The 22,411-nt window shown below is 46.8% G+C and overlaps 1 protein-coding gene and 1 long non-coding RNA gene across 3 annotated transcripts in view; one reads left to right on the forward strand and one right to left on the reverse strand.

The window, feature by feature from the left end:
• Positions 1-22,411, reverse strand: part of Adap2 (ArfGAP with dual PH domains 2) — a 45,714-nt gene that overhangs the window by 21,790 nt on the left and 1,513 nt on the right. Inside the window, exons 3-7 of the mRNA XM_004870591.4 lie at positions 21,381-21,472; positions 18,045-18,124; positions 16,823-16,935; positions 5,362-5,508; positions 1,363-1,446 (exon numbers count right to left, since the gene is read on the reverse strand). Coding sequence (XP_004870648.2) covers positions 1,363-1,446; positions 5,362-5,508; positions 16,823-16,935; positions 18,045-18,124; positions 21,381-21,472 — 516 coding nt within the window. The remainder of the gene's footprint in view (positions 1-1,362; positions 1,447-5,361; positions 5,509-16,822; positions 16,936-18,044; positions 18,125-21,380; positions 21,473-22,411) is intronic.
• LOC106008239 (uncharacterized) lies at positions 1,469-21,384 on the forward strand. Of its 2 annotated transcripts, XR_015443277.1 has the most exons (4): positions 1,469-1,708; positions 3,079-3,195; positions 18,928-19,181; positions 20,634-21,384. It is a non-coding gene; the product is annotated as an uncharacterized LOC106008239 (long non-coding RNA). The 2 variants fall into 2 exon arrangements; XR_001182689.3 differs by lacking the exon at positions 20,634-21,384 and having other exon boundaries at positions 1,478-1,708; positions 18,928-20,621.

Below are 22,411 nucleotides of genomic sequence, written 5' to 3' on the forward strand. Positions count from 1 at the left end.
GGGTGATAGCCCAGAACCTGACATGGCACATGGATGCTGGGTGGGAGGAAAAAGAGAGAGGTGTGCTGGGAGGAGCCTGGAGACAACGGTAATGATGGTCATGGGGAAGGCAAAGGGGTTTTGAGGACACTGGCCAAAGACCAAGTTCCTGCACACAAGTCAGCAAAGATGGGAAGCCGGCCCAGATTAAATAAGGCAGAGCACCTGCACTTTGTCCTCCCTCCTCCTGGTCGCCAGTCAGCACTCTGGACTTCTGGCCAATGGGAACCAGCCGTAACCTATCCTGGGCACTGACTCAGCACACCGACCTCGACTGACCGTGACCTCCAGGGTTCTAACCTCAGCCTTGGTAGAACTGACCACGGGAGCTGCCGACTCCTTGCGTCCCTGGGCCTGGAGTGGACCCTATTCCAGACATCAAGCTCCCTGCAACCTGGGCACTGATGACCATTTAGGCTTTCAAGGAGCATCAAACGGGAATAATAATAAAAAAAAGTCCCAGGATTAACATGTTCTCTCCACCCCAATAATTTCAAAACTCTCTTAGAGGGGAACCTAAAACAGGGATCAGACGATAGTACTTCAGAGTTGGAGGGACCTGAAGTTGACCCGAAGCAACCTCTATCTTACCAATATGGAAACGGATGCTCGGAGAGGGGCTGTGACCTCCAAGGGTCACACAGCAAGTCAGTGACAGACGTGCACAGACAGCACCCCCTGCCCCACACCATGCAGGCCCTCCCCAGCCACCACTCAGAGAGGCAGCTGGGAGTCCCCGGATGTCTGGGAACAATTAAAATGAAGTTCTCAAGTTCAATATTCCCTTGGGCATCGAAAGCAGCTCTGCTCCTGTTACAACTGTAATGGGAGGGTGCCAAGGCCTCTGAGACCAGAGACCTAAGGGCAAAGGGAAGGATCCCTTCTTCACTTGCCCTTCCTGGGACTCAGTTTCTCATGAGTAAAATGGGAATAGTCACTTCATCTAACTGCCTGCTCTAGGGGATGACTAGATAAAAAGGGGTTATAAAATAAAGTGGGTTAAAAGCACTTCGTAAGTAGTAGTATTTAGGGGTCATTTGTACATTTTAGGTCATTCGTACAGAAGAGATCCCCAAAGGCTGGGCCCCTTGACAATGTGATCATGCCCATGTGTTCCAAAAGTGACCTGCTTTATGGAGGCCGCTTTACCCATAATCCTCCAGCCTGCCCAGGACCAAGCCTTTGGCTTCCCTCTGAGGGAGGGGCCCAGCCCCCCAAATCTCAAGACCTGGCCTGCAACAAACACAGTCTGGCCTAGACAGAGAGAAAAGGAGGTGGCAGTGGGCAGACTCAGAAGCTGGGGTCTACATCCATCCAGCTCACCTCAGCCTCCGGGAGGTCAGGAAAGGCCATTTTTAGGTATTGCAGACGGGCTGCTCGGAGGGCATTGAACCAGTCCACGATCTCCTAATGAGAAAAACCAAAGGACACAGACAGCTGGTGAGACTGAGGTGGTGGCAACTGACCCAGGTGGCGGGGTTAGGGTTATGAGGTTTCAGGCACGTGCATCCAGCACATGTCCACACCACACAGCTCCACCTAGGGCCATCCAGGGAGGACTGTGTCACAGCCCGGCGGCCACCGAGCAAGCAGGAAGCCACAGAACTCAGAGCCACAGAGAGGGCTCAGCTGATCGGCCTGGGAGTGACACGCAATGGCTTAGAATGCGGTATGCCTTTTCTTTTCTTTTTCCTTCCTCCCTTTCTTTTTGGCACTGGGGACTGAACACAGGGCCTTGCACCTACTAGGCAAGCTCTCTGCACACCCACCCCTACCCTGAATTCTTTAGCTTGACTTACTCTGCCCTCTGAGCACCTTCCACACACACCTGTTTACTCCCCACTCACCACCCACCTCCCACAGCACATGCCGCTCCCCCATCCTGGGACACAGTTTCACACATACCTTCCTCACACACACACACATTTTTGTTGTTGTTATTAGTACTGGGGCTCAAACTCAGGGGCTCTCCCACTGACCAACACTGCCAGCCCTTTTTATTTTTTAAACTTAAACAAGGTCTTCCTAAATTGCTCAGGCTGGACTTGAACTTGCAATCTTCGTGCCTCAGCCCCCAGAGAACCTGGAATTACAGGCGGGCACTACCGCACCCAGCCAACACACACCTTTTACCTAGAACATGCTACTCTTCCTTTGAGTTAGTTTAGGTGTTGTAATGGACTGTTGGGTGGTTGCTCAGCCCAAGACATGCTTCTCTAAGAACCATCCCACCTTGGGCTGGGGATTTACCTCAGTGGTTCTGGTGCCTGCCTTGCAAGCACAAGGTCCCGAGTTCAATCCCCGGTACCGTCCCACCATCCACACCCCACATCCTCACCATTTGGCCCTTTCTTGGCCACAGACTAGGGTTGGTACAGCATAGAGGATGAATTGGGCTTATCATATTCTTTCTCCCAGAAATCTGGAATTGGGAGGCTGAAAGACCTGTTCAAATAGCTTCATTGTGGACTGAAGTAAGATATTTTGATGGAATATGGTGATTGAGAAACTTATTTGAGTACGGTTTCAAAGGAATTAAACAATTTCCCTTTCATTGCCCTAAAGACAGGGGTCTAGTATTCCAGAGTTCTGAGGTCATTGTTCTGGGAATTTTTATTTATTTATTTATTTATTTATTTTTGGTACCGGGGATTGAACTCAGGTCCTTGCACTTGCGTAGTAGGTAGTGAAACCACTGAGCTAAATCCCTGGCCCTGTTCTGGGAATTTTTAAGAAAAAAATGCCTCCAGGCCTTCACTTTACAAAGTCTTTCCTGTCACAGACTGTTGGTCCTAGGGCCAAATTCAACCTATATAAATGTTTGGGCTTTTTTTTTCTCTCCCTTGCAACAGCTGGGGATTGAACCTTGGACCTTGCACAAGCTAAGCAAGCACTCTACCACTGAGCTGTATCCCTAGCCCCTGCATACATGTTTGGTTCCTGAAATTTTGTTTATTTCAATTCTCTATGCAGGTTTTCCTATTTGCCATAGCCTCCACCCTTCCTAATAGCAGTCCATTTTACTTCTGAATTTCCTAGCTGGCTCCTGAAGGCATGAATTTGCAGCTGGCATTACTGCTCATCTAACAGAGAAGCTGCAGTCCCAAGGGAAAGAGAAGGAAGGCCAGCTCCACGTTGCCAGCTGCACCAACCTGGGTAAGTGGGAGGGAGCCAGGTAACATAACTGACAAAGACGCTGTACCTCAGCAGAAGTTCTTGTGGCAGTGCATGGCGTGGAGGGGCTGCCTTTGGTGTCTAGCCAATCTGGACATGGGGGAGCAGCAGGGACACTCCCACCCCACGGTCTGAGAACCGGGGATCCCCCTACACCTCCAGGACTGTGCAGACCCCTAGATTCTGGTAAGACCAAGGAAGAGAGCAGGAAAGATGACTGATTGTTAGATTTCTTGGTAATCTTGGAAATGAGGCCCTTGAATTTAGAGAAACAAAAGAGGACTTTGGTCAAACCCTCATGTGATGGAATAACTTGTACATGTTAGAAAGAGTGCACTTTCTCTCTCCCTATCTCTTTCTCCCCCTCTTTTGACTCATTTTGTTCTCTCTTCTCCCCATTCTGTCTCTCTCTCTCTCTCTCTCTCTCTCTCTCTCTCTCTCTCTCTCACACACACACACACACACACACACACACACACACACACACAGAGCTCCTGACGCTAATCTCTCAGGAAGCCCAGCCATACTCTGGCCCTTGTGATAAATATTTGTATATCTTCCTCATCTATTCCCCTTTAAGCCAGATTGAATGTGATCCTTTTTAGCATAGTAAGCAATTCTTAAATAGAAACTTTCCTTGGGAAAGACTTTTGATACAGCCCCCTACCACACATGCACACTTATGTGGCCACCACCCATCACACACGGTCATCAGTGCCTGTTTCCCTGTCTCCCTCCTCCTGGAGGCCCATGGGTCTGTCCCCTTCAGAGGCTTCTGCACCCTGCAGAGGCTTGATCCATCTGAATTCAGTGAATGTGTATACACTAGGAATCTGTGACACAAGTCGGAGATTGGCCATCAACTTCGCCCTGTACATGTGGTACAGTCATGAGCAAAGAACTCCAACAACTGTTTGTAACACACTCAAATGTTATGAAGTAAGGTCACATTCATGTTTTGTGGTGTCTCACATTCATGTTTTGTGGTGTCACACACACACACACACACACACACACACACCCTTTTCTAAAACTCCTCTCAGAGGTGGGTTTGAGAATCCACAAGCAAACCAACAGACTGAGGAGGGAAGGGACCTGCCCCAGTGACACGGCTGGGAGACAGAGAGCCCAGGCCTTGGATCCCTGCTCTTCAGACTACATTACCAGGCGCTCACCTGAGACATGACAGAAGCAAGAATGTTGCTGGGAGGGCAGCCCATGGTCCCCACCCCTGTGTGAGAGACCTTCAGCAAGGCCAAGTCCATGCACCTGGTGTCTGAATCCTGCTGCCAAAGGTTCTCCAGCAGCAGAGGTGTGTGGAGGTGGTCAAATGGGTCCAGGGCTGTGTGACCCTGAGCAGGTTACCTACCATGTCCTCGCCTCAGGAGCACAGGCACAAAACATCCTCAGGGTTGTCTTAAGGATTAAGAACTGATACCCAACAATCAGGAGCAGGTGTGTCCAGCAGAGGCCACAGATACAAACTGTCAGCCCCAACTCCCCTCCTCCCCAGGTGGCACCTCTGTCCCCTGCCCCATCATCTGACCCTGCTCGGGCTCTGATCTGGATCATTCTCCTGGACTTGCTCTCCTGCATGTGCTGATCTCCCGGCCCGTGCTGATCTCCTGGCCCAATCAGTGATGCTTCTCAGCCTGTAGTGTGCATCAGGATGGCCCAGGACCCTGGGAGAGGGCAGCTGCTAATTTAGTAGGTCTGCCTGGATCTGAGGCTCCAGCTCTCACAAGCACCCAGGTAAAGCCAAAGCTCTGGATCCAGGACAGCAGCCAAGAAGCAAGGCCCGCGCCTGACCTCCCCATCCTGGAAGTGGGGAATACCTCCTCTACTCAGCGTCTCTCCCCTGCTGGGATTTGCTCTCACAGGGCACAGTGCCTTCTGCTAACTGGACTCTCACTGGTGGCCGAGCACTGTCCACATATATCCCTGGCACCTGCCAGCTTCCTGCCCCACATCTCACTCTGCCTGCCTCATAGCTCCGTCTCAGACCAGGAAGTGAAAACAGGTGAGCAGCAGCAGCAAGTCTGAAGGGGCAACACAGCACATCTCGAAACGAGCCAGGGAGGCAGGGAGCCCAGCCTGCAGCACCCAGGTGCCCACGGGAGGCGGGGGCGGCCATCCCGGGCCCCTCACCTTCCCACTCTCGTGGTATAGGAACAGGTTCCGAGTGTGGCTCTCTCTCCCGTAGGTGATCTGCAGCCCATGGGGGTGCCCTATCTTCTCTGTCTGGAAAGTGGCATTCAAGTCCTTGATACTGATGACAGCTTTGGGGCCTTTACCCTGAAAGAGAGAAAGAGGACACTCATGGCAGTGGTCAGCAGGGTGACCTTACAGCACCTTCACCAAGGCCCTAATGCAAAGAGAAAAGCAATGCGCTATTTGCCTGGGCCTAATGTCCTTGCTCTAATGTCTTTTTTTTTTTCCCCCTAGTACTGGAGATTGAACTCAGGGCCTCTACACTGAGCTACATCCTCAGCCCTTCTTTATTTGGTATTTTGAGACAGGATCTCACTAAGTCACTGAGTTGCCTGGGCTGGGCTTGAACTTGTGGTTCTCCTGCCTCAGTCTCCCAAGTAGCAAGGGTTATAGGCATGCTCCACCATCTCTGGCCTACAACAATACTCTTCACCAGGTTCTTCTCTGATAATCACCAGAAGACTATCCTTTCCAAAAACTTACTAGGAGAAATACTAAAAATATTTTAAAATCTACTTTTGTCAATGTTCTTCCCAAATCTAAATAAAAGAAGTAGGACATAACCAGGTTGCGGATGTAGCTCTGTGGTAGAGCACTTGCCTTGAGGCCCTGGGTTTGTCTCCAGCACCACATAGGAAAAAAAAGACATTATTAATAAAGCCAATTCCTTTAAGTAAGACTCACCTCCCCTGTGCTCCTGCATTCCCCAAGGCGACCACTGTCACCAGTCTGGTGTTGCTCCTTCTGGTTCTGTTTTTATACTTGTACCCACACATGCACACATCTATAAACAATTCATGGTGTTTCCTTCTATGGCTCTAATTCACATAAATGAGGCATGGTATCATCACACATGGACCATTCTGCCTTGCTTTTGTCACTCAATATTTTATTTCTGATGTCCACCCAATTTGAATACACTCTTCTGGTTTGCTCTGGTGGCTACACCAAAGGTTATCAACCTACCTTCCTACTGACCTCTATTGAGATTATTTCTGGTTTCTTCCTATCATAAGTAATGCTATGGTCAGTTTATGTCGCTGGTACACATCTGTGAGAGTTTCTGTAGGTCACAGTGTATATCTAGGGATGGAATTGGTAGACTGCAGTTTTGAACATCTTCAACTCACGGGAAACAGCCACTAACTCTGTTTTTTTTTTTTTTTTGGTACTGGGAATCAAACTTGGGACCTTGTGCTTGCCAGGCAGGCGGTGGCACCACTGAGCTAAATCCCCAGCCCTGTTGCGGTATAATTTATGAGCACAGAACTACTCATTTTAAGAATAGTTTGGACAGGTGTGGTGGCACAGGCCTGTGATCCCAGTACTTGGGAGGCTGAGGCAGGAGGATTGCCGTGAGTTCAAGCCCAGCCTAGGCTACATATTGAGTTCAAGACCACCCTCAACTACATAGCAAGACCTTGTCTCAAAAAAAAGCTTAGTCAGGGCTGGGGATTTAGCTCAGTGGTTTTGCCACCTGCTGCGCAAGCACAAGAACCTGAGTTCGATCCCCGGTATCAAAAATAAAAAAGTTTTTAAAAAGCTTAGTCACGCACAGTGGTGCACACCTGTAATCCCAGCGGCTGAGGACACTGAGCAAAGAGGATCTCAAGTTCAAGGCCAGCCTGGACAACTTAATAACAAACAAACAAAACAAAATATAAGGCTAGGGATGTAGCTCTGTGTGAAGGCCCTAGGTTCAACCCCCAGTACAGAGAGAGAGAGAGAGAGAGAGAGGGAACTTTGATTTTTGACAAATATATATTTACATAACCACTACACAATCAAAATACAAAGCCTTACTCTCACCCCAATAGAGTTTCTTCCCTCTGCTGCCAATGTCTACTCCACTCCAACCCCAGACAACCATTTACCTGCTTTCTATTGGTATAGAATGATTTCACTTGTTCTAGAATTTCATAGAAATGGAATTATACAGTACTCTTCTTTAAGGCTTCTTTTGCTCACAATGTTTTTGAGGTTCATCCATGTTGTTAACATTTACCAATAGTTTGTTGCTTTTTATTGCTGAGTAATATTCCATTCTGCAGATCTCCTATTCTTTATTCATTCAGTGGTAGTTGGACATGTGGGTTCTTTCCAGTATTTGGCTACTACAAAGGAAGCTTCTATGAACATTTGTGTACACAACACTTTCTGAATACAGGTTTTTGTACCCTTTCAGTAAATACCTCAGAGTGGAATGGCTGGTTTATACAGTCAAGTGTGTATTTAGCTTTCCTAAAACCTGCCAAATTATTTTCCAAGTGGGTTGTCTCAAGTACAGTACCACCGGCAAGGCGTGAGAGTTCCAGCTGTTCTATGTCCTCAGCACCTGGTGTTATCAGTTAATTTTAGTCATTCTGGTGGGTACATAGTTCATCTCATCTCTCTGTGATTTTAACATGCATGTTACTGACTGTGAGGAGAATGATTTTTTTTTTTTTTGCACTGCAGTTTGAACCCAAGACCTTCACCCTGAGCTACATTACCAGCTCTTTTTTATTTTGAGGCAGGGTCTCCCTAAATTGCTAAATTGCCCAGACTGGGCTCAAACTTGTGATCTTCCTACCTCAGCCTCCTAGAGTGCTGGGATTATAGGCATGTGCCCAGGCACCTTTGATTTTATCTTCTTTTCTTTCTTTCTTTATTTAATCTTCTTTTCTTAATTTCTTGCTCTCTCTCTTCCTCCCTCCCTCCCTCTCTTTTTCTTTCTCTCTCTCTCTTCTTCAGTACCAGAGATTCAACCTGAACCGAGGAAGTGCTGAGCTACATTTCCAGCCCTTATTTTTATTTATTTTTTATTTATTTTTGGTACCAGGGATCTAATTTGGGACCTTAGGGCTGCAAGGCAGATGGTGGCACCACTGAGCTAAATCCCCAGCCCCCTTATTTTAATTTTTATTTATTTATTTATTTATTTTGGTACCGGGGATCGAACTCGGGTCCTTGCACTTGCAAGGCAGGTGGGAGAACCACTGAGCTAAATGCCCGGCCCCCCTTATTTTTATTTTTATTTTTTGGTACCGGGGATCGAACTCAGGTCCTTGCGCTTGCGCAGCAGGCGGCGAAACCACTGAGCTAAATCCCTGGCCCTGCTTATTTTTATTTTTAATTTGAGGCAGGCTCTTGCTAAACTGTTCAGGTTGGCCTCCAACTTGTAACCCTCCTGCCTCAGCCTCCTCACTGGCTAGGATTACAGGCATGCTGCTCCATACCTAGCTTGGTTTTCTTTTCTGTGAGTGTCCTTCCATTTCGTTTCCCTATTTTCCCAATGGATTATCTTTTCCTTCTTTATTTATAATTTTTAAAAATATATACTCTAGGACCGGGGATTTAGCTCAGTGGTTCCAGCACCTGCCTTGCAAGTGCAAGGTCCTGAGTTCGATCCCTGGCACCAAAAAATATATATATTAATATTAGATATTAATATTATTATATTGAGATATTTTCTGAGCTTTACTTTGTTACTTTATATTTTTTCTTTTTTCTTTTTCCTCTTCCTTTGGGGGCAGGTCTCACTGTGTTCTGTGCACTCTTAGTCTCAAGCAACCCTTCTGCCTCTGCCTCCCAAGTAGCTGAGACTACAAGTACACTACCATGCCTGGCTTGTTATTTGTATTATCCAAAAGTTTTACATAAAAATAAGTTGTATTTATAATTTTAAAAGCTTCCATTTGGGGAAAGATATAAAAATAAACCCAGGGAACCCACTCTTTTGACTGTTCTAGACTAAGCTGACTTAGGACTGAAAAACACATCAACTTTTTCTAACCAAAGATGAGACCCTGTTCCAGAGGCCAACTCCCAGGAGCTGCTGGGGCCTGGGGGCCCTTTCAGCTCCCAAACTTTCTCTTTTGGCCCTTAAAGTGCTTCTCAGTGCTTTCAACTGAAGAATGAGAAGAAATCCCAACTCTCACTTGGAAGATTAACTCTTCCTCCCCAACATTTTCACTTGGCCCCAGACTGCAGCCACAGCCCTCCTACCATTGCTCTGGCCTCTCTGGGAAAGCAACAGAAGAGAGAAATCACACTTTCTCTGTAAAGGAAATGGATGAAAGCAAAGGCTAAAGTGCTCAAAGCTCTTCCTCCTCTTACTTGGCTGGCTGCTCCTTCACATTCTCTTTGCTAGAAATATCTCATCTCTTAGTCCTCTGACATTGGACTGCCCCAGGCCTCCCAGTGGCAGCCGGCCTCTGAAGAAGCCCTACCAGTTCCTTCCCTCCCAGTAGGCACACAACACCCTGCCCATAAAGACAGAATCTAACTGGATGTGGTACCACATGTGAGTATCCCCAGCACTCTGGTCTGACTTTCAACATCTTTTCCGTGGGTAAGCGATCCTGGCCAGTCCCATTGCCAAACCAGTCCACATGCCGATGACTTCAGCTTCCAACTCAACCCAAAGGTCCAAATGTATCATCTAACTTCTTTCTCAATTTCTCCACTTGGATGACGAGTAAGCATCTCAAACTGAAAAGGACTCTCAGTCATCCCCTTTAGGGGCTGAGTCTCTGCTATCTCAGCCAATGATAAATTTATCCTTCTTGTTTTGAAGGTCAACAGTCTGGGAAATGGAGCCAACCATAGTGGCACAAGCCTGAATTCCCAGCTATTCAGGAGGCTGAGGCAGGAGGATCACTTGAGCCCACAAGTTCAAGACTAGCCAGAGAAATCATAATGAGACTCTGTCTCAAAAAAAAAATCTGAGAATTAGGCCGGGAATGTCACTCAGTGGTTGCTCTCACATCCAAATGTTCAGTAATTTTCTCTGTCTACTTCCAAAATGAATCCAGAGTCTGACCACTTCTAACTGTCTATTTCACTGCATCCTGGTCTAATCCACCAATATTCCTCATGTGGGTTACTATAATAAAGTCCTAACTTATTTCTTTGCTTCCACTCTTACCTCCTCTCTCCCTCACCCTCACCCCAGCAGCATCCAGAGTGATCTTTTAAAAAGTTCAAGTCACTGGGCATGGTGGTGCACGTCTGTAATCCCAGCACTCAGGTGGCTGAAGCAGAAGGATCACTGTGAGTCTGAGGCCAGCCTGGGCTATATAGTGAATTCAAGGTCAGCTTGAACTACATAGCAAGACACTGTCTCAAAAAAAAAATTCAAGTCAAGTCACACCACATCTTCACTCAAAATCTTCCAGGGGCTTTCTTCATTTCTTCATGTCTTACAGTAAAATCTAAAAGCCCAGATTTTTGAAAATTATATATTTATATATATTTATATATATATATGATAAGAGACTTGTATCTAGAATTTATAAACAAGTACTACTAAATAATAAAAATACAGCCAGGGATTTAGCTCAGTGGTGCCGCTGCCTGCCTCACAGGCGGTGCAAGGTTCCGAGTTCAATCTCCAATACAAAAAAAAAAAATACAAATAACCTAATTAAAATATGAGAAAAGGATCTGAATAAACATTTCTGAAAATGAGATATACAGGTGGCCAAAAAGTATATTTAAAAATTCTCACCTTCATTAGATATGAAACAAATCAAAAGCACCACAAGAGCCAGGTGTAGTGGTGCACCCCTGTAATTCCAGCACTTTCGAGGGTGAGGCAGGAGGACTGCCATGAGTTCCAGGCTAGCCTGGGATACATGGTGAGTTCAAGACCAGCCTGAACTACAGAGTGAGATCTTGTCTAAAAAAAAAAAAGAATGTAGAGAAATTAGAAACTTGTACACTGGTGGGAACGTAAAATGATGCAGCCACTTTGGAAAACAGTCTGGCAATTCTTCAAAAGGTCATCACCGTTACCATATGATGCATAATTCTATTCCTAGATATACCCAAGGTAGATGGAAACATAAATACCCATGAAAATCGGTACAGAGACTTCTGGGAAGATGGCGGAATGGTGAACAGCAGAGAAACAGACTCTCTGAGATTTGGTGTCCAGACACTGAAATATAGCAACACAAGAAAAAGAAGGAGGCAAGCAAGGGACCCAGGAAGGATCTGAAGTGAGAAATGAACTCCACAGGGAGGATGAAGAGAGACTTCAATGAAGGAGTAGTAAGTGGCGTTTTCACCCTGAACCCTGACTCACTGTATGGGACGGGCAGCCCAAACCTGCAAACTACTGGTGATGCCAGAGGCCTCCACAGAGAAATGCACCAGTGGAACTGAGCAGTGGATGCAGCAGACTGCAGTGATTGGTAACTAACTGGGATCCAGACGTCCCCCAGGAGAGGGTGATTAGCCGGTTGCCATCTTGGAGAGGGGCCAACTGAGCTCAGAACTCAGAGCCGCTGCGGGCTGGCTCCATCTAGCAGCTCCCATTGTCAGGGTGAGGCAGAACTTAGTTCAAGCCAGCAGGAGAGACATGGAGTGTTGCAGGCGGAACATATCAGACTCCAGGCTCACAGCCAGAAAGCCTGAACTGCAGTGAAACTAAAGATGCAGGCTTGCTGGGATTATTCACTACCCCAGTGTAAATCTACAGCTGGCTTGTTGGGATCAATCACCATGGATCTGGGCTCTGTGTGGCCAACTTGTCTACCAGTAACAGCAGAGACATACCTTGAAGTGGACATTTTTTTGTTTTTGTTTTTTGTTTTCTCTTGTTTGTTCTTGTTTTTAAGAGTGTGAACATTGTTTCTAGTTTTTTGTTTGTCTGTTTGTTTAAAAGGAGGAAATATTTATTGAGGGATAGACAGCTCCTTCCTGAGAGGGACAGAAGGGGACCTGGAAAGTGGGTTGCCCACGAGCCCACTTTTCGAAGAACTGTTTCTAGTTTTTTTTGTTGTTCTGTTCTGTTCTTCTTTATATTTCTTCCTTCTTTCTTTTCCTCCTGTCTTCATCAGTTTCTCAAAGTTTGCATAATCTTCCTCTGCCTCCAGCCTTGATTCTAATCTCTTCCTCTTCTTCTATTTTTCTATGCCCCGCCCCCAATTCCTTTTAAATTTTTTACCGTGAAGGTAAAATAGCCATATCGAGGGCATATTTACTGTGTACAATTTTCTGGTTTATTTTAGATCTTGTTGTATAACCACAAATATACTTCATACAGTTAAAAGTAGCATATCAATAGTTACCATAGTTTGTCATTTTCTAGGCTGTGTTTGATGCTATTGTTATTGTTGATTGTACTACTTTAGCCAAGGTGACATAATTGTTCTTTGTTTTTTTTTGGTTTTGGTTTTTTTTTAGTACCAGGGATCGAACTCAGGTCCTTGTGCTTTCAAGGCAGGCAGCTGAACCACTGAGCTGAATCCCCGGCGCTATGACATAATTGTTCTAATCAGTTGTTCTGCCTATATGCTAAGACTGAGATTGCTTATGGGTCATAAATAATACTATAGACCAGTGCCAAAGAACCAGGGGCTAGGCCAAATGGACAGCCACTTCTCATACTCAATAAATTGAAGGGGTAGGATTTGGTAAAAGACTCAAAACCCAAAACCCCTTCTAGCTACACCTGGAAGACATCTCTGAGGAGTAGCCATTTCCTTAAGGCTCTAAACACTAGCAATAAAGCTACTTTCCATAAGCAATTACAAGCATCAACCTGGGAATTAAACTAAAAAAAAAATAGAAAAATGAGAAGACACTTAAACAAGATGCAACCTTAGACTTCCAGCTCACCAAAGGCAAATTCAGGGGACAATGAGGTGGAACAATTTGAAAGCCGCCCACCTGGACTCTCTGAAGTGGTAAAAGCAGAAGTAACAAAGCAGATGAATGCAGCTCTAGAAAAAAATCAAATCAGAAATAATATCTCAAATAACTTCAGAATAGTGACTATAATGAAAGACATGGGGGCCAGGGATTTAGCTCAGTGGTTCCGCCACCTGCCTCGCAACCACAAGGCTCCAAGTTTGATTCCCAGTACCAAAAACAAAAATAAAGAAAGAAAGAAAGAAAGAAAGACAGACAGACAGACAGACATGGTTAGTGACTCTAGAGCAGATACAGATTTAAAAAAATAGAGGAGCTCAGGAAAATGATGGAAACCAAGAACGCCCAATATAGGAAAGAAATGGAATCCATGAAACAGATTCAAACAGATATCCAGGAGATTAAAAACTCCATTGAAAGTATGTACAACAGAATGAGCCAATGTGAGGACAGAATATCAGATACAGGAGTCAGGGTTGTGGTTAGCAATCATAAAAAGAAAAATTTCTTTAAAATAGCAAGGGACCATGAAAAATCAATCCAGCAGCTGCTAGATGATACAAAGAAGAATAACAAGATTGATCAGAATTGATGAAAAAGCAGGAGACAGTGAAAATGACATTTTTTTTTTTTTTTTTTGCTAATGACATTTTTTAAAAAAAACTGTTCTCAGAAGGAATAGCAGAAAACTTCCTAAGCATCGAAAAAGAATTTGACATACAGGTAAATGAGCCATATAAAACTCCAATTAGTCATGATCAAAAAAAAAATCTACACCAATGCATATTATAGTCAAGATTCAGAAATTCAACACAAAGAATATTGAAAGCTGTAATAGAAAAGAAACAAATCACCTATAAAGGAAAGCCCATCAGAATCACAGCAGACTTCTCAATTCAAATCCTCAAGTCAAGGAGAGCTTGGAGAGAAGTATTTCAACCCCAAAAAGAAAACAACCTGTGGGGGCCAGGGATTTAGCTCAGTGGTTCCGCCACCTGCCTCACAAGCGCAAGGACCCGAGTTCGATCCCCAGTTCCAAAGAAAGAAGAAAAAAGAAAACAACCTCCAACCCAGATTGATGTACCCTGCAAAATTATCTTTCAAAACTGATGGAGAAATAAGATACTTCCATGAAAAAGAACACTGGAAGAAATTCATGAATGCCAAACCAGCACTCCAAAGTGTTCTGAAGGATATTCTAGAAAGAGATAATGAGGACTGCAACTCCATGAACCCCAACAGAATGAATCCAGGCAAGGCAAGCAATTAAACAGACGGTAAAAAAGGAACCAACAATAGGAAAATAACATAACAAGGATAAGTCAATATATATCAGTTATAACATCAATGTAAATGGTCTCAATTCACCAATCAAAAGAAACAGACTGGCAGAATGGATCAAGAAGCAAGATCCAACAATGTGCTGCATTCAAGAAACACATTTTTTTTTATTGGTACCAGTGATCAAACTCAGGTCCTTGTGCTTGGAGGCCAGGAGGCAGAACCACTGAGCTAAATCTCCAGCCCCCCAAGAAACACATTTAATTCAAAAAGAAATTCATGAACTGAAAGTCAAAGGATAAAAAACAGGTACATGTGTGTCCCTAGCAGTGTCATTCATAGGAGCCAAAACAACTCAAATGCCCATCAACTGATGTGTGAATGAATAAAATGTCACACACCCATACAGTAGAATATTATTGCACAATAAAAATGAATGAGGTAGTAAAACATGTTAAAACAGGAATGAGGTTTGAAAACATTAGGCTAGATGTGCCTAGAAGTGCATGCTTATAGTCTGAACTACTGAGAAGGCTGAGGCAGGGGGATTGCTTGAAGTTAGAAGTTTATTGCTGGGGCAACACAAAGAGGCCTCATTTCAAAAAAAAAAAAAGAGAAAGGGTAGGGAGGAAAGGGAAGGTAAAGGAAGTGAAGGGAAAAGAAAGAGAAGAGGAAAGGGAAAGGAAAAGGGAAAAGGGGAAAAAATTCAGCTAAGTAAAAGTAGTTTGTTTCAAAGGAGCAAATATTGCATCACTCTGTTTATATGAAATGTCCAGAAAAGGTCAAAGCCACGCATGGTGGGGCACACCTATAATCCCAGCACTCAGGAAGCTGAGGCAGGAGGATTGCCTTCTCAGGCCAGCCTTGGCTACATAGTGCATTCAGGTCAGCTTTAACTACACAGCGAGACCTAGTCTCAAAAAACCAAAACAAGCTCAGTGGTGCCGCCGTCTGCCTTGCAAGCACAAGGTCCTGAGTTCAATCCCTGGTAACCCCCCCCCCAAAAAAAAATTAACAACCAGAAAAGGCAAATCCATAGAGATAGAAAGCAGACTAGTGGTTTCCCAGGGCCAGGGGTGAGAGATTGTAGCTAAGGGTTATATGGTTTCTTTTGGAGGTTATGAAAGAGTTCAAAAATTGATTGTAGGCCAGGAGTGGTGGTGTATGCCTGTAATCCCAGTGCTTGGGAGGTTGAGGCAGGAAGATCGCTTCAAGTTCAAAGCTAGGCTACAAAGTGAGTTCAAGGCCAGCCTGAACTGCAGAGGGAGACCCTGTTTCAAAAGAAAAAGACTGTAATAAGAGTTGCACAACTCTGGGAATACTAAGAGGCATTTCTTGCATACCTTAAATGGGTGAATTGTATGGACTGCGAATTATGTCTCAATAAAGCTGTATGTTAAAAATCTCTAGGGCTGGGAATTTAGCTCAGTGGTGCCACCGCCTGCCTCGCAATTGTAAGGTCCCAAGTTCGATCCCTGGTACAAAAAAAAAAAATGGGGGGAGGGCGGGGATTTAGTTCAGTGGTTCTGCTGCCTGCCACGCAAGTGCAAGGTCCTGAGTTCGATCCCCTGTACCAAAAAACAAAAAACCAAAAAATCTCTGGGCTTGACTCCCAGCCCTGCAAACAAAGAAAGAACAAACTGCAGTCTTACTACAGCCTACAAGGTCCTCCACTGTGTGACTTCACCATCATTCCCCTGCTCACTCTGCACCAGTCTCTGGGCCTCCTTGAGGCCCCTTGACTCCATCAATCACACTCCCAGGTCAGGGCCAGGTCTGTGGCGTATGGCTGAGCAGTTTGTGCACTGCACAAAAAGCTGAGTGTGAACTGAAACCTGGGCTTCTGCCTAGTAAGACTGGCCCCTGGGCCTCACCTCTCAGATGCGTCACTTTTCCTGATGGGCACAGAGCTGTTTGTGGCAGCCGTCTGTCCTTCCTGACCACTCTGTATAGCCCCCAACATGCCCATCTCTCTCTACCCCTCATTTTCTACTTTACTTCCCAGAACCTCCTGCCACCTGGTATCCTCACAGGAGGTCTTGGCCTCCGCCCATCTCCTTCCATTGGACAGAAAGCTCCATTAGAATGACAGCTTTGTTTAGTTCACTGCTATATCCCCAGTGCCTAGAATAATGTCTAGCACATAGCAGGTGCTCAACAAATACTTCTTAAGTGAATGAATGAATATGGTAAAATTAAGTGATCATCATAGGCTTTAACATGGACCAGTCTCTGGGCGCAGCAGTGTGCCTTTAGTTCGAGCTACTCATGAGGCTGAGGCAGGAGCACCAGCTTGACGCCAGTCTGAATAACACAGTGAGATGCCACTTAAACACAAGTAAATAAACACCCAGGTGTGGTGGCACATGCCCATAATCCCAGCTACTTGGGAGGCTGAGACAAGAGGACTGCAAGGTGTGAGTGAGGTCTGCGGCTGGCACTGGAAGAGGAAGCCACTCACAGGCTGGCTTCTTACCTGCTCCTTGGTGTAGTACTTAAGGAGGCCTTCTCTCGCCAGCAGGACGAACCTTCTCCTCAGGTACTGTCCATTGTCCCTGCCCCGCTTCCACAGGATTCCTTCTCGGTTACCTGGCCCACAGGGACAAGAAGGAGTGAACACTCCTGACCTTCAGGTGCACAAGCGGCTCTTGAAACCCTTAGGATTTCGTGGCAGAGAGCCCTCCACCTGTGACCCAGGCCCTCCGATCTCACTTGGCTGTTTCAGCGGTAGGATGAAAGGGTCCTGTCTGTGGCCAGCCCCACGATGTCTTATCATTTTGAGAGAACTCCCCATGGTGCAAAATCTTTCCTCCCCAGCTCTTTAGGGAACCAGGCTGTCCCATTAGAAAATATAACAAATACAGCCGGAGATTTAGCTCAGTGGTTCCGCCACCTACCTCACGAGTGCAAAGTCCCGAGTTCAATCCCTGGTACCAAAAAAAAGAAAACAAAATATAACAAACCCACAAGAAAGCTAAATCCTGAGAGACTGGATGGATTCTGAAAGAGGCCTAAATATACATGGGCCTTCTCCACTTCACATTGACAACGGCCTAATAGGACTCTGGGGATTCTGAGTGACCTCAAGGCACCTGCCAGTCTGAAGAATAATTTGCCCTTCTGGTAAAACAATGAGTAGTGTGCTGGTTTCCTCTGGTCCTCCCAGAGGGCTTTCATGCACTTTGCTCCATGGGTCAGTGTCAGCTTGGACTCAGGGCAGTGGGATGAAAATTGCCATGGATCCAGGGCGACCAATGAGGTTCTACCCTGCACAATGAAGGAAAGGGAGGCTGAATCCCAGCCCCACTAAAGCTTGAGCCACACTGGAGCAGGGGGCCTTGCTCCAGTGGGTTGGTGGAGGAGGCTTCCTACAGCTTATATTAAGACTCTGTGGGCCAGGATTTAGCTCAGTGGCACCGTGTCTGCCTGGCAAGTGCAATGTCCTGAGTTCGATCCCTGGTACCAGGAAAGAAAAGGCACTGTGACACTGTGACCCTGAAAAGGCCCACCTGCTTCTCTGCTGGTCAGCCCATAAACCCCACCTGCCCATGCACCACGTGCTTGCTGTTCCTGGGCATGGGAGCTCACACCATGGCTGTAGGGGCACCACGAGGCAGCAGGCATCTTGTGGATAGATCTTGCTGCTAATATTCAGCCCCACCAGAATACAGATCTGGAAGATCAGAAAACAACTTTACCTGGCGAGGAGAGTGGTTTCCCATCAGCCATAAACTCCTGTCTCTCATACTTAGCTCGAATCCATTGCTCCTTTAAGACCCTAAAAAGAGAGAAGCTGTGGTCAGCTGTGCTCTGGTCTCTCCACAGTACCTTTTCAAGACCCTGCAGCTGAGGGCAAGAACATCATGATCACTGCTGTCTTGCCTGCTCAGGACATCTGGGGCTTTCTGGCCTCAGGACTGTTAACATTTGGTGCTGGGTAATTCTTTATCATGGGGGTTTGTGCTGTCCTTTGTAGATCATTTAGCAGTATCTCTGTCCTCTACCAGAGGCCAGTAGCACCCCCCTCCCCCAGATATGACACCCAAAGTGTCTCCAGACATCGCCAAATGTCTCAAGGGAAAAAATATTTCTCCCCAAGGGCTGAGCACCACTGGGCTATCCCAGCCCCAGCTTCAGCCCTCTGGGTCATTAAGGAAGGCACAGCTTCTCTGGGCAACTCCAAGCCCCTCCCACTGTATGGTCGGAGCCTGAGCCAGGAGACCCCAAGAGCCTCTTCCTGTGTCTGCTCTAGAACCCTGGGTGTGTGACACTGGGTAGGCAGTGGCCTTGGGCCTGACCAGCTGGATCTGTGGTCACTGCGGCCCACTGTGTGACTTAAGAACAAGTTACTTCACTCCTCTGAACTTGGGGAATACACTAGTGGTGATGTATTTACCCATGCTTCAAAGCTGTTGAGAAGTCTAAATAAATGTATGTAAGAGGCCCAGCACTGTGGTTGGCACAGAGCAGGTGTTTAATGCTACCTCAATTAGATGTTGTCATCCATGACCCCCTGCAGGAAAACCATGCAGCCTAGAGTAGAATTATTTTGATTGTTTTGTTCCCTTTCACCTTTTCCAGGTAAATGTTCCAAGGTTTGGATGACCTTGTGCCCTGGCCACCGGAATGACCTACAGCCGGGCACTCAGAGCCCTGGGATGCACGGACCAAAATGGAGAAACTGATTGGAAGCCCTCTCTGGGGTCGTGCTGGGCAGTGTAGCCTGGCACCTGGAAGTGACCTTGCTGCCAGCTATGTGAAAAACTCTGGCTTAGAGGAAGATATAGGGATAAGAACAGAGAGAGTGAAAGCCCCTGGCTGGGTCCTTCCAGAAGGTGGCTCCACCCTATCCCTTCCTGTGGTCTGATCCCCAGCACCCATAGAGTCCTCTTCAGCCTGAGCCAGCTTACAGTGGGTTCTGTCACTTACAGTCAAGAGTTCTTCAGCTCTTACTCCCGGGACACCAGGGAGAGCCACCAGGCACACCAGGAGGGTGGGAATCCCAGGCCACATGGTCAGATCTGAGAGAGGGACTGGACACCCAGGGCACCGTGGGGAATTTAGAGGCGCTTTAGAACTGGGGGTGGGGGGGTGGCCATTAGTATTCAGCTCAAAGGGGTTAAAATCCAGGTTGTGTTGAAGTCATGACAAGCAGTGTCTGTGTGGTGCTAGCAGGAAGCCACACACAGCAGGTGCTCAGCAAGTGCTTGGAGTAAAGGGGTGAGTGATGGGACCTTTAGTGGAGGTAGCACACCCCTCAGCTGGCCCAGGACCAGCAGCATTTGGAAACTGACATAGAAATGCAGTAAAACTAGTGTGGTCAGGCGTGGTGGCGCATGCTTGCAATCCCAGCACTTGTGAGACTGAGACAGGAGGATCACAAGTTCCAGGCCAGCCTAGTACCCTGTCTCAACAAAGCAAAACAAAATGAGCATGTCAGGTGGCATGTGAGAGCTTTTACATAAATTTTCTCAGTTGATCTCTACAACTGTGCCATAAGGCAGACAGCATTGTCTATATTCCAGAGATGACATCTGATAACTTGTTCACCTCTTCACAGCTGGGAGCGGTTGAGTTGGGAAATAAAACTGAGGACTTCTGAATAGAAAGGTGTGTCACCCTACTACTCCATGCTGCATCAGCAACCTGGGGTTATCTAAGGACTGAGAAACTGCGGGGCCACCAGATACAGTTGTGTAGTTTGTGCGCAGCTCAAAAGCACTCTGCAGAGCAAGGTGACCAAAGTACAGCTTGCTCCCTGCTGGCTGTGTCTGCCTGGAGGACCCCTTTGCTCCATTTACACAAGGCGCTCTCTAACAGCCCTGGTAGTGAGTCTGAGTCCTGGCAAAGCAGGGTCAGGGTCAGGTAGTCAGTACCCTAGAGGTCCAAGGTCACTAGGTACCAGGGTCACTCTGACCTCTCATCCTCCAGCTGCTCCACAGCCCTCTTGGTATCGTGGGTTCTCCTAATGCCATTACAGTCACTCAGGCCCTGGTGTCAGATAGGCTCAGCCCTGTATCACAGGGACAACAGTGATGCTCATGAGTTTGTAGAGAAAATGAAAGAAGTAATGCATGATAGCATTTAGCACAGCACCTGGTCTACAGGAGTTCAATAAATATTAGTAGCTACTCTTATTTTTACGGTTCTTATTCAGGATCTGCTGCTTAGGTGAGTCTTCACAGCCCGAGCTTAGGGAGGACAACCCTAGACTACACTCAACAAGAAGTAGCTCAAACATACTTGTTCTACTAAAACACCAGCACTGTTCCTTCTCTCAAATGCAGGTTATAAGAACACTAGAAGCAGAGGCCTACATCACAGAGAAAACCCCACTGCACAGCTACAGAATCTGAGCCCAGTGGAAGGGAGTAACAACCAGGAACACAGCTGGAGAGAAGCTTAAACCAGGACCCTTCTTCCTCTCCCTCACTCTTTCTCTTCCTCCCCCTCTCCCTCCCTTCCTTTCTTCCTTTCATTTTTTTGTGGTATTAGGGATTTCAATGAGGGCCTTTGGACTGAGATACATCTCCAGCACTTTTATTTTTTATTGTTAAGACCCAGTCTTGCTAAATTGCCCAGGCTGGGTTTGAAATTGCAATCCTCCTGCCTCAGTGTCCCAGAGTGCTGAGATTATAGGCATGCACCACCAAGCCTGATTTCTTTTTCTTTTTTTTGCACTGCTGGGGATTGAACCCAGGGCTTGCACATGCTAAGCAAGCATTCCACCACTGAGCTACATCTCCAGCTTCTTTTATTTTATTGTGAGACAGGTCCTCCTTAATTTGCCCAGGCTGGCCTTGAACTTGTGACCTTCCTGCCTCAGTCTCCTGAGTAGCTGGGATTATAGGTGTGCACCACTGTACCCTGCAAACCAGGATTCTTACGCATCCTCCGTGACAGTTCTGAATACATTTCTGGATCTACCTGCTGACTAGGTGGAGACTGCACAAAGGTACTAGTGATGGGATGGGATGGAGGACGTGGAACCTGGAAGACCCCCTCCCACTGCCCCTAACAAATGGCTTACTCACGAGCAGTCACTGGCCTGGGGGATGTAGTAGAAGGCTGGGACACTGGCTTCGAACTTGGCCTTCACATGGAGGTTTCCATTGTGAGTCATAAACTGCAAGACAACAGTAACTTGAGCAATATGAGAACTTGAGTAATATGAGAACTTGAAACAGTGTGAAATGAAACCATGGTCTACCCAGAAGGCCATGCATTTCCCTGGCTCCTGGGTGGGTCAGAAGACACCGCCTCCTGGAAGGAGACTGCCCACCAGGTGTGGTCACCAGCCCTGCACAGTGAGGGATAGTAACACCATGCCTCATGGAGCTCTTCCATAGCAGCTCACTGGAACTCCTCACCACTTTGCTGTTCCCATCCTCACTTTAGAGATGAGGAAACCCACGCTCTGAGAGACTGGATGATTCGCCCAAGGCCACACAGCTAGTAAGTGGAAAACTGAGATTTGAACCCTGCCCTGTGTGACTCCAAGCTTATGTTCTTTCTCCCACTTCCTCCCTCGATTGCCAGGACCCCAGTGGGCCCAAAGATCTGCAGAAGACCCAAGCAGCTGGAGGATGAAAGAAATGGATGTGGGCCCCACAGATATGTGGGTCAGTGGGATCTGTGACTGACAGACCAAGAGTGGAGGTGGCAGTGGCATGTCTAGGGTGAGGGCAAGAGAGGAACAAACACCAGGTTGTGAATGCATATCCCTTGGGGCGAGTGAACCCCTCCCAGGGGATTCCTGGGCAGTGTCCCAGGATGTGCACCAGCTTTGCATCCCAACAGAGCAAGGCTCAAGTTCTGACTCTGCCATTTAGTCCATGAGTGACCCTGGGATCCCAAGGGTCTTTTACACTTGCAAAAATGAAGAAAAGAGGACAAGGGCATTGGAAGGCACAAATAAAACCCATGAGGTTCCTGTGCCAATGGATGGGTTTCCTGAGTGCCTCCTGCATGAGAACAGAAGCCCCAGATGAGCAGGGACCTCTCTCAGCACCCAGCACACACAGGGCTTAGAGGAGCTATGTGCTGACTAAGCAAACCCTCCAGC

The sequence above is a fragment of the Heterocephalus glaber genome, unplaced genomic scaffold (assembly GCF_053883595.1).
Source record: "Heterocephalus glaber isolate CG9 unplaced genomic scaffold, H.glaber_assembly_v1.0 deba00001564, whole genome shotgun sequence".
NCBI classification, from domain to species: Eukaryota; Metazoa; Chordata; class Mammalia; order Rodentia; family Bathyergidae; genus Heterocephalus; species Heterocephalus glaber.